General features: G+C 46.3%; 1 protein-coding gene across 1 annotated transcript; it reads left to right on the forward strand.

The window, feature by feature from the left end:
• Positions 1 to 14154: 14154 nt before the first annotated feature.
• Positions 14155 to 15814, forward strand: LOC119139583. The gene is made up of 3 exons (XM_037280395.1): positions 14155 to 14810; positions 14862 to 15291; positions 15770 to 15814. Exons 1-3 carry the CDS (start codon positions 14320 to 14322, stop codon positions 15812 to 15814), a joined length of 966 nt encoding a protein of 321 aa, XP_037136290.1. The 5' UTR covers positions 14155 to 14319.
• The last annotated feature ends 136 nt before the right edge of the window (positions 15815 to 15950 follow it).

Genomic DNA, 15950 nt, shown 5'->3' on the forward strand with positions numbered 1-15950 from the left:
GGGGGAACATCGCGTGGAGGTGGACTGTGCGTCTACATCCGTGAAGAATAGTGCCGGGACTTTGTTGTGGGATGCCAGCACTGCTCGCCACTGGCGAAGTTTGTGATCTCCGGGCTGTTGGGGTCCTGAACTCTCTCCCCGTTGTTTTACTTGTGTGTTAATCGTGTGCTGTGTCTCGTCACCGTGGGATAGGGGGAACGGTATTTCGGTTTCTTTGTGTGTCCTAGCATGAAGGAATTGACAATAAAGCTGACTCTGACTCTGACTCTGACTCTGAAATGACCACCTGCAACGTTTGGTTTATGTTTTATAAGCATTTTTTGTTTTATTGCTTAAATCGCATTTTCTCGACGAGCTGAGCACGTTTTCTGGATGGTGCCTCTCCCGTCACTCTGGTTAGGTTGGCATAGTAAAAAGTGCTCTTGGGGGCTTCAGAGTGCCCAGTTTATCACTGCGCATGCAGAAATGACCACCTGCAACGTTTGGTTTATGTTTTATAAGCATTTTTAGTTTTATTGCTTAAATCGCATTTTCTCGATGAGCTGAGCACGTTTTCTGGATGGTGCCTCTCCCGTCACTCTGGTTAGGTTGGAAAAGTAAAAAGCGCTCTTGGGTGCTTCAGAGTGCCGAGTTTATCACTGCACATGAAGAAATTACCACCTGCAACGTTTGGTTTATGTTTTATGAGCATTTTTAATTGTATTGCTTAGAGCGCATTTTCTCGACGAGCTGAGCACGTTTTCTAGTTAAAAGCGCTCTTGGGTGCTTCAGAGTGCCGAGTTTATCACTGCGCATGAAGAAATGACCACCTGCAACGTTTGGTTTATGTTTTATAAGCATTTTTAATTTTATTGCTTAAATCGCATTTTCTCGACGAGCTGAGCACGTTTTCTGGATGGTGGCTCTCCCGTCACTCTGGTTAGGTTGGCATAGTAAAAAGCGCTCTTGGGGGCTTGAGAGTGCCGAGTTTATCACTGCGCATGAAGAAATGACCACCTGCAACGTTTCGTTTATGTTTTATAAGCATTTTTAGTTTTATTGCTTAAATCGCATTTTCTCGACGAGCTGAGCACGTTTGCTGGATGGTGCCTCTCCCGTCACTCTGGTTAGGTTGGCAAAGTAAAAAGTGCTCTTGGGTGCTTCAGAGTGCCGAGTTTATCACTGCGCATGAAGAAATGACCACCTGCAACGTTTGGTTTATGTTTTATAAGCATTTTTAATTGTATTGCTTAGAGCGCATTTTCTCGACGAGCTGAGCATGTTTTCTAGTAAAAAGCGCTCTTGGGTGCTTCAGAGTGCCGAGTTTATCACTGCGCATGCAGAAATGACCACCTGCAACGTTTGGTTTATGTTTTATAAGCATTTTTTGTTTTATTGCTTAAATCGCATTTTCTCGACGAGCTGAGCACGTTTTCTGGATGGTGCCTCTCCCGTCACTCTGGTTAGGTTGGCATAGTAAACAGCTCTCCTGGAAGCTTCAGAGTGCCCAGTTTATCACTGCGCATGCAGAAATGACCACCTGCAACGTTTGGTTTATGTTTTATAAGCATTTTTAGTTTTATTGCTTAAATCGCATTTTCTCGATGAGCTGAGCACGTTTTCTGGATGGTGCCTCTCCCGTCACTCTGGTTAGGTTGGCAAAGTAAAAAGCGCTCTTGGGTGCTTCAAAGTGCCGAGTTTATCACTGCATATGAAGAAATGACCACCTGCAACGTTTGGTTTATGTTTTATGAGCATTTTTAATTGTATTGCTTAGAGCGCATTTTCTCGACGAGCTGAGCACGTTTTCTAGTTAAAAGCGCTCTTGGGTGCTTCAGAGTGCCGAGTTTATCACTGCGCATGAAGAAATGACCACCTGCAACGTTTGGTTTATGTTTTATAAGCATTTTTAATTTAATTGCTTAAATCGCATTTTCTCGACAAGCTGAGCACGTTTTCTGGATGGTGGCTCTCCTGTCACTCTGGTTAGGTTGGCATAGTAAAAAGCGCTCTTGGGTGCTTCAGAGATCCGAGTTTATCACTGCGCATGCAGAAATGACCACCTGCAACGTTTGGTTTATGTTTTATAAGCATTTTTAGTTTTATTGCTTAAATCGCATTTTCTCGACGAGCTGAGCACGTTTTCTGGATGGTGCCTCTCCCGTCACTCTGGTTAGGTTGGCAAAGTAAAAAGTGCTCTTGGGGGCTTCAGAGTGCCCAGTTTATCACTGCGCATGCAGAAATGACCACCTGCAACGTTTGGTTTATGTTTTATAAGCATTTTTAGTTTTATTGCTTAAATCGCATTTTCTCGATGAGCTGAGCACGTTTTCTGGATGGTGCCTCTCCCGTCACTCTGGTTAGGTTGGCAAAGTAAAAAGCGCTCTTGGGTGCTTCAGAGTGCCGAGTTTATCACTGCACATGAAGAAATGACCACCTGCAACGTTTGGTTTATGTTTTATGAGCATTTTTAATTGTATTGCTTAGAGCGCATTTTCTCGACGAGCTGAGCACGTTTTCTAGTTAAAAGCGCTCTTGGGTGCTTCAGAGTGCCGAGTTTATCACTGCGCATGAAGAAATGACCACCTGCAACGTTTGGTTTATGTTTTATAAGCATTTTTAATTTTATTGCTTAAATCGCATTTTCTCGACGAGCTGAGCACGTTTTCTGGATGGTGCCTCTCCCGTCACTCTGGTTAGGTTGGCATAGTAAAAAGTGCTCTTGGGGGCTTCAGAGTGCCCAGTTTATCACTGCGCATGCAGAAATGACCACCTGCAACGTTTGGTTTATGTTTTATAAGCATTTTTAGTTTTATTGCTTAAATCGAGTTTTCTCGACGAGCTGAGCACGTTTTCTGGATGGTGCCTCTCCCGTCTCTCTGGTTAGGTTGGCAAAGTAAAAAGCGCTCTTGGGTGCTTCAGAGTGCCGAGTTTATCACTGCACATGAAGAAATGACCACCTGCAACGTTTGGTTTATGTTTTATGAGCATTTTTAATTGTATTGCTTAGAGCGCATTTTCTCGACGAGCTGAGCACGTTTTCTAGTAAAAAGCGCTCTTGGGTGCTTCAGAGTGCCGAGTTTATCACTGCGCATGAAGAAATGACCACCTGCAACGTTTGGTTTATGTTTTATAAGCATTTTTAATTTTATTGCTTAAATCGCATTTTCTCGACGAGCTGAGCACGTTTTCTGGATGGTGGCTCTCCCGTCACTCTGGTTAGGTTGGCATAGTAAAAAGCGCTCTTGGGGGCTTCAGAGTGCCGAGTTTATCACTGCGCATGAAGAAATGACCACCTGCAACGTTTGGTTTAGGTTTTATCAGCATTTTTAATTTTATTGCTTAGATCGCATTTTCTCGACGAGCTGAGCACGTTTTCTAGTAAAAAGCACTCTTGGGGGCTTCAGAGTGCCGTGTTTATCACTGCGCATGAAGAAATGACCACCTGCAACGTGTGGTTTAGGTTTTATAAGCATTTTTAATTTTATTGCTTAAATCGCATTTTCTCGACGAGCTGAGCACGTTTTCTGGATGGTGGCTCTCCCGTCACTCTGGTTAGGTTGGCATAGTAAAAAGCCCTCTTGGGTGCTTCAGAGTGCCGAGTTTATCACTGCGCATGAAGAAATGACCACCTGCAACGTTTGGTTTAGGTTTTATAAGCATTTTTAATTTTATTGCTTAAATCGCATTTTCTCGACGAGCTGAGCACGTTTTCTGGATGGTGCCTCTCCGTCACTCTGGTTAGGTTGGCATAGTAAAAAGTGCCCTTGGGTGCTTCAGAGTGCCGAGTTTATCACTGCGCATGAAGAAATGACCACCTGCAACGTTTGGTTGAGGTTTTATAAGCATTTTTAATTTTATTGCTTAAATCGCATTTTCTCGACGAGCTGAGCACGTTTTCTGGATGGTGCCTCTCCCGTCACTCTGGTTAGGTTGGCATAGTAAAAAGCGCTCTTGGGGGCTTCAGAGTGCCGAGTTTATCACTGCGCATGAAGAAATGACCACCTGAAACGTTTGGTTTATGTTTTATAAGCATTTTTAATTTTATTGCTTAAATCGCATTTTCTCGACGAGCTGAGCACGTTTTCTGGATGGTGCCTCTCCCGTCACTCTGTTAAGGTTGGCATAGTAAAAAGTGCTCTTGGGGGCTTCAGAGTGCCGAGTTGACCACGGCGCATGAAGAAATGACCACCTGCAACGTTTGGTTTAATAAGCATTTTTAATTTTATTGCTTAAATCGCATTTTCTCGACGAGCTGAGCACGTTTTCTGAATTGTGCCTCTCCCGTCACTCTGGTTAGCTTGGCATAGTAAAAAGTGCTCTTGGGGGCTTCAGAGCGCCGAGTTGACCACGACGCATGAAGAAACGACCACCTGCAACGTTTGGTTTAGGTTTTATAAGGATTTTTAATTTTATTGCTTAAATCGCATTTTCTCGACGAGCTGAGCACGTTTTCTGAATTGTGCCTCTCCCGTAACTCTGGTTAGGTTGGCATCGTAAAAAGTTCTCTAGGTGGCTTCAGAGTGCCGAGTTGACCACGGCGCATGAAAAAATGACCACCTGCAACGTTTGGTTTAGGTTTTTTGCGCTTTTTTGATTTAATTGCTTAAATCGCATTTTCTCGACGAGCCTAGCACGTTTTCTGAATTGTGCCCCTCCCGTCACTCTGGTTAGGTTGGCATAGTAAAAAAAGCTTTTGGGGGGCTTCAGAGTGCCGAGTTGACCACGGCGCATGAAGAAATGACCACCTGCAACGTTTGGTTTAGGTTTTATAAGCATTTTTAATTTTATTGCTTAAATCGCATTTTCTCGACGAGCTGAGCACGTTTTCTGGATGGTGCCTCTCCGTCACTCTGGTTAGGTTGGCATAGTAAAAAGTGCCCTTGGGTGCTTCAGAGTGCCGAGTTTATCACTGCGCATGAAGAAATGACCACCTGCAACGTTTGGTTGAGGTTTTATAAGCATTTTTAATTTTATTGCTTAAATCGCATTTTCTCGACGAGCTGAGCACGTTTTCTGGATGGTGCCTCTCCCGTCACTCTGGTTAGGTTGGCATAGTAAAAAGTGCTCTTGGGTGCTTCAGAGTGCCGAGTTTATCACTGCGCATGAAGAAATGACCACCTGAAACGTTTGGTTTATGTTTTATAAGCATTTTTAATTTTATTGCTTAAATCGCATTTTCTCGACGAGCTGAGCACGTTTTCTGGATGGTGCCTCTCCCGTCACTCTGTTAAGGTTGGCATAGTAAAAAGTGCTCTTGGGGGCTTCAGAGTGCCGAGTTGACCACGGCGCATGAAGAAATGACCACCTGCAACGTTTGGTTTAATAAGCATTTTTAATTTTATTGCTTAAATCGCATTTTCTCGACGAGCTGAGCACGTTTTCTGAATTGTGCCTCTCCCGTCACTCTGGTTAGCTTGGCATAGTAAAAAGTGCTCTTGGGGGCTTCAGAGCGCCGAGTTGACCACGGCGCATGAAGAAACGACCACCTGCAACGTTTGGTTTAGGTTTTATAAGGATTTTTAATTTTATTGCTTAAATCGCATTTTCTCGACGAGCTGAGCACGTTTTCTGAATTGTGCCTCTCCCGTAACTCTGGTTAGGTTGGCATCGTAAAAAGTTCTCTAGGGGGCTTCAGAGTGCCGAGTTGACCACGGCGCATGAAAAAATGACCACCTGCAACGTTTGGTTTAGGTTTTTTGCGCTTTTTTGATTTAATTGCTTAAATCGCATTTTCTCGACGAGCCTAGCACGTTTTCTGAATTGTGCCGTCACTCTGGTTAGGTTGGCATAGTAAAAAAAGCTTTTGGGGGGCTTCAGAGTGCCGAGTTGACCACGGCGCATGAAGAAATGACCACCTGCAACGTTTGGTTTAGGTTTTATAAGCATTTTTAATTTTAATGCTTAAATCGCATTTTCTCGACGAGCTGAGCACGTTTGTGCCTCTCCCGTCACTCTGGTTAGGTTGGCATAGTAAAAGGTTCTCTAGGGGGCTTTAGAGTGCCGGGTTGACCACGGCGCATGAAGAAATGACCACCTGCAACGTTTGGTTTAGGTTTTATAAGCATTTGTAATTTATAAGTTTGCAAGTTGCATTTTATAAGCAGGGCTGTGGAGTCGGACTCGGACTCGGGGACTCGGACTCGGTCGGACTCGGTCATTTTTTGCCGGACTCGGACTCGGTGCTGATTTTGACCGAGTCCACCGAGTCCGACAATAAAAAAAATACGTTCAATTTCATTTTCATTATGCTGCTGAGAATGCGCGTAGGAATACTGTCCACAGCCCTGCTACGGTTATTTAATGTTTTGGTTGCCCTGGTTACAGAGGCGTTGCTACACTAAAGGGAGGGGAGATTGTGTCTGTAGCAACGCTGATTAGCTAAAGAATGTAGTGTGGTGTAAATTAGCACTCAACCAGCTGTTCGTCTCCTATTGTTGGCTGACTCGTCCGCGAGTGAGATCAGATAACTTCAATTGCCGCTTTCCTGTGGAACAATGCAACTAAACCTTTGCTAGACTTTATCTACTTAGTAAATTAACACAAAATAATAATAAGTAACTTGTCCTAAACACTTAAACAAACATTGAGTAAATATGGGATAACTTGTACGCAACTACTTCAAACTGTATATAACGCTTGACAAAGAAAAACAGTTCTGACCAACAACAATCTATGAACCAAATCAGAACACTTCGCCTATGCAAATATGCTCTGCTCATTGTTGGTGAAGGCCTCTTACAGGAACAAAAACACACACACATAACAAAAGGACAGTAAGGACTCGGAGACAGATGGCTGACAGGGAACAAAAGACATCTCTGTCACTAAAGAGGAAGAATTTAAATAACAACCCGCGACGGGGAGATTAAAATCAAGACTCTTGCCATCAAGGACACCGACGGGGGGCATGACAGTGAGGCGGTCAAGAATGTCATCAACGCCGTCATCAAGGATTTTGACCTGCATGTCCTCTCCATCGTCGTCAATAACGCAGCGACCATGAGCAAAGCCGTGCGGCTCATCAATGAGGACGACGAAGATGCAGATGATACTGAAAACGAAATGGATGAGGACGAGGGGGGCGTCAATCTGGACGACGAGGTCCAGCTTGAGAAGTTTGCTGGGATTCAGGATGCCGATTTTCGAATGATTCATCACATGCGCTGTGCTATTCACACGCTGCAACTGGCAATTCGTGACGGTTTGAAGGCGGAGCATGTCATGAAACTACTGGATAAAGTCCGACTGGTGGTGAAGAGACTGCGGACCCCCAATCTGCTTGCTGTCCTCCGTCGTCGAGGAGGTCTTCTCCCTGTCGTCGATGTGCCCACCCGTTGGGGAAGCACCTACCTCATGACAAAACGGCTCCTTCATCTACAAGAGCATGTCCAGGACTTGGCGGCTGCTTCTCCGGAACTTCTCCTTAACGAGTCAGAATGGAAGAAGCTTGAGACCTTGGCCACGATCCTCAAGATGCCATACGATGTCACGGTCAAGCTCCAGTCGGCCTCAATCACCCCCGGCAGCTTTCTCAAGGAGTGGTCGGCCTTGAAGGCAGCGTTGCACAAGCAGCCCCCTCTGGCTTCACCAATCGCCAATTCAATGGAGCAACGAGAGGACAAGCTCTTCGACAATGATTTTTTTCTGGCAGCCGTCTTCGTCGATGCGCGTTACCGCATTCTCCTCAGCGAAGAGCAGATGGAGCGCGCCAAGAATGGCCTCCGTGCCGTTGTGAGGCGAATCCGGTCTCGTACCCACCAGCACCTGGAGGGGCCGTCGATGAAGGCCGAGGTTGATGGCTCCACATCGACGGAGGAGGATGAGTTTGAAAAAGAACTTGACAGCATTTGTCGGCCGCCACCTCGCCAACCGACATAGATGAAGAAATTGGGGCAATGTTGGCACTTGGTCGAATGAAAGAGAGTCCATTTGTTACAGCTGATCGTTATCCGTCCGGCCTCAAGGCAGCGACTCGGACACTAACAGCAATGCCAATCAGCCAAGTCAGCGTAGCGCGCCTGTTTTCCGGGCTCAAGTTTATCATGTCTGATCAGCGCGGCGCGATGAAGGCTGACTTGGTTGAGGCGATTTTGTTCCTAAGAACAAACTCAAGTCGTTGAATTGAAACTTGAAAGTATCTGTTTATTGTATTTCGTTTATATGTTTAATAAAGACAAAGCCATCACAAAACTGTTGTAATTATTTAGATTTTGATCTAAATTAGCCTTGAATAAAGACTTAGCAGTCACATGAGTTAACAGAAAAATGGACTCGGACTCGGACCCGTGGTCAAGAGGCCGGACTCGGACTCGGACTCGGTGCAAAAAATCCGGCCGAGTCCACAGCCCTATTTATAAGTATTGCTTAAATCGTATTTTCTCGACGAGCTGAGAACGTTTTCTGAATTGTGCCCCTCCCGTCACTCTGGTTAGGTTGGCATAGTAAAAAGTGCATTTGGGGGCTTTAGAGTGCCGAGTTGACCTCGGCACATGAAGAAATGACCACCTGCAACGTTTGGTTTAGGTTTTTGCGCTTTTTTAATTTTATTGGTTAAATCGCATTTTCTCGACGAGCTGAGCACGTTACACACAAATTAAGAAGGTATAAACCAGGGGTGGCCAATACGTCGATCGCGATCGACCGGTCGATCGCCAAGCCACTATTGGTCGATCGCGTGATATTAAAATGTTTTTTTGGTTTTTTTTCTCCGTTCAAACAACGGCGCTAACAACACAACACAAACACGCTAGCTCGCGAGTTCCCTCCAATTGTCAGAACCCTGTTTTTTCTCTTAAACTTAAGAAAGGGTATAAAAATGAGTGGGGCAGCTGGCCATAGTAAGAAGTATCACTTTCATAGGGAATGGGAGTAGGACTTTTTTTTCACGATGACATATATATAAAAAATTATTTTTTTAGTGGGTAGATCTTTGTGACTTGGTCATTTCAAAAGTAGCTCGCGAGCTGAATAAGTTTGAGCACCCCTGGTATCAACCTTTGATGTCTATTGTATGCAAATGTATATGCAAATGAGCTAGGCGCCAGTCTGGCGGGTGCCAAGATAGCGCCATGCAAGAGGGGGGGGCTGTCGCCATTTTGGTTTGGTGGCGCCATTTTGGATGGGGTTCTGTCTGGGCATGTATGGGGCCTGTATTATATCAGCCGGATGTGGAGTCAGATTTTCTAACAAACATTGATCAAATAGATCTGCATCTATTTTTTGTGAAACAAACCAAAGAAGTTGTCATGTCTCGTCCCCAGTTTTGTGATGTGTATAGGTTGTCATCGTTTCTGTCTGTTTGTGTGCTCGCCCCTCCCTTCCTGTGTGCCCTTGATTAGTGTAATCACACTCACCTGCCTCTTGTTGCCTGTGTTGTATTTAAGTTCTGTTTGTGTGCCACTCGATGTTGGAGCATTGTGGACAATGCATGTGTCACTGCCACGAGGTTGTTTGGGTCCTGTCTTGTGTATCACGTTTTTGTCGGTCAGTCCTGTTAGTACTGATGTTAAGCCACGTCGGGTTGCCGAGTCTGTCTTTTGAGTTTTCTGCAATAAACCCTGGTCCAAGCTGCACTTGGTCGCCCTGCTCCATTTCTACACTCCATTCGTGACAGAATGCTCCGACCACTACAGCGACCAGCGCTTGGACCTCCCTCTACCATCAGCTCCCACTGCGACGCCCGATCCACGCCCATCGTCTGAGCAGGTTCCAGCGCGATCGGCTCGGCTGTCGCCATCGGACTCCGCTGCCGCGACGCCGGACCCGCGGCCGCCATCGGAGTTCCTCCCGGCGCCATCGGCTGCGAGAGTCATCGGACTTTGCTGCCGCGACGCCGGACACGCGGCCGCCATCGGAGTGCGTCCCGGCGCCATCGGCTGCGAGAGTCATCGGACTTCGCTGCTGCGACGCCGGACACGCGGCCGCCATCGGAGGGCCTCCCGGCGTCATCAGACTCGCGGTCGCCATCGGGCTCCACCCCGGCGTCGCAGGGCCCTTTGACGTCGCCCGACTCCAAGCCAGCTGCGCCGGACCCGCGATCGTCCCTGGCCCCACTCCCACCGCTGCGGCGCGCGCGTGGTGGCTCTTGCTGCTGCCACAGCTCCGCCTTACAAATGCCGCTGATCGCGGTCCGGACTTTCGAGTGCCGCTGATTGCGGCGAGGACTTTTTTTTTAGCCGCCCGAGTGCGGGTTTGTGTGAGTAACCGCCCGAGTGCGGCTTTGTATCAGTAGCCGCCCGAGTGCGGGTTTGTGTGAGTAGCCGCCCGAGCGCGGTTCTGTCCCTGAGTTGCCGCCGTTTGCGGTTCTGTCCCTGAGTGGCCGCCCGAGTGCGATTCTGTCCCCGAGTCGCCACCCGAATGCGGTTCTGTTCCCCAAGTTGCTGCCGATTGCGCGTCAGGCCCCCGGTGTGTGCCGCGAGTGTGGCCCTGGGCCCCTGAACGCTGCTGAGTGCAGTTCTGTTCCCCAAGTTGCTGCCTATTGCGCGTCAGGCCCCCAGTGTGTGCCGCGATTGTGGCCCTGCGCCCCTGACCGCCGCTGCGTGCAGTTCTGTCCCCCAAGTTGCTGCTGGTTGCGGTTCAGGTCCCCAGTGTGTGCCGCGAGTGTGGCCCTGGGCCCCTGGATGCCGCAGAGTGCAGTTCTGTCCCCCGAGTCACCGCCCGAGTGCGGTTCCGTGCCCCAAGTCGCCGCCCGAGTGCGGTTCTGTGCCCCAAGTCGCCGCCTGAGTGCGGTTCCGTGCCCCAAGTCTCCGCCTGAGTGCGGTTCCGTGCCCCAAGTCTCCGCCCAAGTGCGGTTCTGTGCCCCAAGTCTCCGCCCGAGTGCGGTTCTGTGTCCCAAGTCGCCGCCCGAGTGCGGTTCTGTGCCCCAAGTCGCCGCCGAGTGCGGTTGTTTCCCCAGTCGCCGTCGTGCGTGGTCCAGGCTGTTCTAGGGACCAGTAGGGTCGTCTGGACTGATGCGCACGGACTATAAGGCGCACCATTAATGCATCATGTCAGATTTTTAATCCAAATCAAATCATTCTCCATTTTATCTTTTTTTATTTCAACTTCAGACGCAACAAATTACTTTATAATCACAAAATAGTGATCCATAGTCTTTTCGATTCATGATTCATAGTCTTCAGCGGGCCACTTATGATTGATTTCATGACACAATGCTTCGGGCCAGTTTAAATTTAGGAATTTTGTCCATATATAAGGCGCACCGGACTATAAGGCGCACTGTCGGCCTTTGAGAAAATTTTAGGTTTTTAGGTGCGCCTTATAGTCCGGAAAATACGGTAATCACACTCACCTGCCTCTTGTTGCCTGTGTTGTATTTAAGTTCTGTTTGTGTGCCACTCGATGTCGGAGCATTGTGGACAATGCATGTGTCAGAAGTGATACATCTGAGCTAGATTTGCTATCAACCAGTGCGCCTAGGGGTCAAGGGGGGAGTTTTGTTGAAAAAAAGGCATCTGAAGGAGCTAGTCAAGGTGTTGCTGCACCTAATTTGACATACAATAGCTTGTGGAGCCTCCTCGAGTAGAGTCAGGAGAGTCAACAATTATTGGGTCCGAGTTGTCTGCGTGTAACTTTGTTGAAAAAGACATCTGAAGGAGAAAGACAAGGTGTGGTACACCTAATTTAACATACAATAGTTTGAGCTGAGGTCGAGTCATTAAAGCGTCGTTACTATGCTGACGAAGTTATCTGAAAGTAAGAGACTAGGTGTTGAGAGCATTTAATTTTGGAGGGAGACAGATGAAGGCCTCTGAAGGCCTTATATTTCAGTATATTTGATGTGCCTCCAGCATATTTCGTATGTTACAATTTGTTTAGATAGTTTTATGAAAGTCGCCTAAGTTAAAAACATGTCGTGACTAAAAACACGTGATACACAGAGGTGTGGTTTGAGAGAGGGGCTGTGAAGGAGAAAGACAAGGTGTTGGTACACCTAATTTAACATACAATAGTTTGAGCTGAGGTCGAGTCATTAAAGCGTCGTCATAAATCATTAGCAGAGTGTTCTCGCGGCACGTGACCCCATAGGCGTGGTCTTTTCTCCGCCAAGTTTGAAGTTAGTTTGGGACGGATGACCATCGATCATTTTGAGAAAACAAGCCAGCGCATGAGCTCTGATCAGCGGAGTCGGAGTGCGTCAAAAGTTGTTTCGAGATGGTTAAAGGTAAGTCATGTTACTATTTTATCGGTATAATAATAATAATAATAATAATAATAATACACTGGGGTTATTTGTAAAACATGATGTAATGTTTATGTAATGTCATGCAGATATAATCGTATTTGCTGATGTACATGCACCCAGTCAGCCGTTCATCTACGGTAGTTAATATAAATGCTATTAGTTGGTGATTTATTTTATGTATGTAACAGATCTCGTGGCCGCGGCCACTAGAACAAACGAGCCGCCGACACAAGCTGGTTTTGAAACCCAGACTCTAGTGGATGTCTCTGGATGCCATTTTGAAGCATCGGAGGCGGCAGAGCCAATCGCATCAGAGCCAGCGAGACCAACCGCATCAGTCACGTGCTACCATTGAGACCAATCAACTCGCGCCCCACGCCGACCGACAGGAAGTTGTCACGAGCATAGAGGCGGAACAGGAAGCATCCACAGACACAGAATTGGTGGACGCTTTATCTGCATACGAAGGCGTGAACCATCCTCACGAGTCGACAAAGTTAGAGGTATTCCTTCTATTTTTTCTCTTTCTATGTTATCATTCGACTAGCTATTTTTGGTATTATAACGGTTTAACTGCTTTTTAATATCTACCATAATTTTCGGACTATAAGTCGCGTTTTTTTTCATAGTTTGGATGGGGGGGCGACTTATACTCAGGAGCGACTTATATGTGGGTTTTTTTCAAAAACTTTAAAAAAAATAAAATAAATAAATAAATGAAACCGCGATAAACGAACCGCAATGTAGCAAGGGATTACTGTAATTTGAATTTCAAGTGACGTCAGCAGCGCGACGTCGAGGTAAGCAGCGCGACGTCGCGGTAAGCAGCGCGACGTAAGCAGCGCGACGTCAGCAGCGCGACGTCAGCAGCGCGACGCGGCGTTGTTTACATAAAGGACAAAGATTGACTCGACGGAGCTCTCTTTCACTTCCGTGGATTGAAGTCGGGGGCCGGCGCTCGGCCGGGTGGCTGTCCAGGAACGGTGGATGGGGCTCGGACAATGCTTTTACGCACGTCCGGTCCTACTCTACCGAGCTGTCTTTCAGCTCCGTGGATGGAAGTCGAGGGCCGGCGCTCAGCCGGGTGGCTGTCCGGGGACGGTGGATGGGGCTCAGTCATGGCTTTTACGCACGCCCGGTCCTATTGTATGGAGCTCTCTTCCACTTCCGTGGCTGGAAGTCCACGCCGCCACACGCCTGGAAGTTTGTTTTGTTAAATAAAGAGCCGTTTACCAAACCCACGTCTTTCCTTGAACTTTGTTAACGCTACAATATAGTTATATAGTAGATCTGTGGAATAACGACGAGGCTGACGTCAGGGCGCACGCACGCGCGGCGTTGTTGACAAAGGACGAGGAATTTGATCGATGGATTTAATGATTGAGAGTGCACAGATGGTTTGATAACATTATTGCTTATATAATAGTTATTTGATATATAATTTATATATCGTTATATGGGCCTGTGGAATATTTTTAAGTGCAAGAGCCGTCAGCGGCGCGCACGCATTGTTGACAAAGGACGATTGATGGATTTAATGAATTGGAGTGACACAGATGGTTTTATTAACGTGTTATTTATGTAATCGTTTTTTGAATAACTCAGAATTTTACGTCAGGGCCGTTCTCAGCTCTTAGTTTGTGTTTATGTCACGTTAGCATACCTATCGTTTAGCCTGTTGTTGCTCATTCATGACTGTTCTTGGTGTTGGATTTTGTCGAATAAATTGCCCCCCAAAATGCGTCTTATACTCCGGAGCGACTTATATATGTTTTTTTTCACTTTTTTGGGCATTTTATGGCTGGTGCGACTTATACTCCGGTGCGACTTATAGTCCGAAAATTACGGTACTTCCAGTTAAGCGTCGTGACACAGGGCGAGGGGTCCAAAGAGGAAGGAGGAGGAGGGGGGCGACCTTCTACAACACGGGCCACTCAACCACCAAGGGGCCTGAGCCGGCACGCGAGAGTCATCACCACAAGAATAGTCCTGTAAAGTGCAGTGGTAATTGTATCTACAAAAGTCGGTTACAAGAATGTTTTAAGGTAATACGTATTCTGACAGATTTGGCCGAATCAAGATAGGTCTGTTGTTTTTTTTTTTTACTACTCTGTGTTGTTTCTGTTGTGATTTTCTTAAAAAAAAGAAATATAATGGATCATTCTAACCTTACGTCAACAGAGTCGGATTTCTTAACAAACATTGACGAAATAGATTTGCAGCCATCTTGTGAAACAAACCAAAGAAGTGATACACCTGAGCTAGATTTGTCAAGCGTTAACAATGATTTGCTATCAACCAATGCGTCTACGAGCCAAATATCAGATTTGCTCAACAATGTGAACAATGCTTTGTTGGAGGGAGAAAACCCCGTCAGTCCTGATATTCTTACCCATTTACAAGTTGTCATAGATGATCTGAACAATCAGAGTCTGAATGAAGGTAGACAGAGTCCTACACTGATCCCGTCACAACTGCTAAACATGATAGCAGAATTAAATAACCAAGCTAATGATAGCAGCGGGCGTATCAGTCCTGATATTCCTGTTCAATTGCTAAACATGATCCAAAATCTAAATACGCAGCCTCTGATTGACCCGTTGACCGTTAAGCCTGTCAATTCAACGCTGGCTGTTATTGATGACAGCACACCGATATTTCAGCACCATCATGACAACGGTTCTGTAATAACTGTTGACATTCCACCGGCATTTCAGCCTAACAACTGCTCTGTTATAATTGATCACGAAATAGATGTTATTGATGACAGCACACCAGCATTTCAACACATGCCCCACCAATCTAACAACAGTTCTGTAATAACTGATCAGCGCGGCGGTTCTGTTGTAGTCAATAGACCGCATTTCAATAATGTCGAGGTAAGGCGGCAGTTAAATATACCATCGCAAGCGAACATCAATGATTTTGCAACCTTTTACCTCCAGATTGAGGATAAGATAGATGATGTTTTGCAAGAGGTGGATAGGCGAGCACAACCAGGTGATGTGATTCAAGCTGAGTTAGTGGGTGGTGATGATAGGGCTCACATTTACCAGCAAAAGAGTGACATAAACTCTATCAGAGATAGTGTTTCAGACATGCTTGAGCGTCTAGCTCAATCAAATGTAGAGCTTTTGGCTGATGAGAGCTTAGAGCTTATTGTACAAATAGTCACTCCATTGCGCGGCGGAATGCGTCGCAGATTGGTGAACAGTACCAACAAAGAAATTTTGAGGTTGGAAAAACGACACTTACACATACCTCGTAATAAAGACAACAATCTATGCTTTGCTCTCTCGCTAACCTATCTGCTAAATGACACACTAACAACAAAACAGGCCACAAGACAGGCACAGCTTTACATGAGAGTGTGGGGTTGAATTGTCAAACACCTGTGAGTCTGGGCAATGTCCATAAATTTGAAAAAGTTCTCAAACGGAAAATAACTGTAATGTACCGAAAAGAGAACTGTCGCCCCATGACTTTTTTCGACACACATTATCCCAAAACAGACGAAGACACTTTATTTGTCTTACACCTCGAGGATCATTGCTACGGCGTGAAAGCTATAGAGGCATTCGTCGGTCACGCGTTCTTTTGCAGACATTGCTACAAGGGGCACGAGAACTGGCATCAACACCATTGTGAAGGACACTAACATTTGTCTCGATCCGCGTTGTAAACAACGGCGATTTAAACGTGTTATCTGCCCCGATTGTAACAAAACTTGTCGTAATGAGGAATGCTTTGCCAAACATAAAGAGTTTCGAGCGACGAGTCGTGT

Source organism: Syngnathus acus, chromosome 20 (assembly GCF_901709675.1).
Source record: "Syngnathus acus chromosome 20, fSynAcu1.2, whole genome shotgun sequence".
In the NCBI taxonomy this organism is placed as follows: Eukaryota; Metazoa; Chordata; class Actinopteri; order Syngnathiformes; family Syngnathidae; genus Syngnathus; species Syngnathus acus.

Coding starts and splice junctions, on each gene's coding strand:
- LOC119139583 (XM_037280395.1), top strand. CDS start 14,320: ATGGATCATTCTAACCTTACGTCAACAGAGTCGGATTTCTTAACAAAC. Junction 14,811..14,861: donor ACGCTGGCTGTTATTGATGA/CAGCACACCGAT, acceptor TGTAATAACTGT/TGACATTCCACCGGCATTTC. Junction 15,292..15,769: donor AGCGTCTAGCTCAATCAAAT/GTAGAGCTTTTG, acceptor GTTCTTTTGCAG/ACATTGCTACAAGGGGCACG.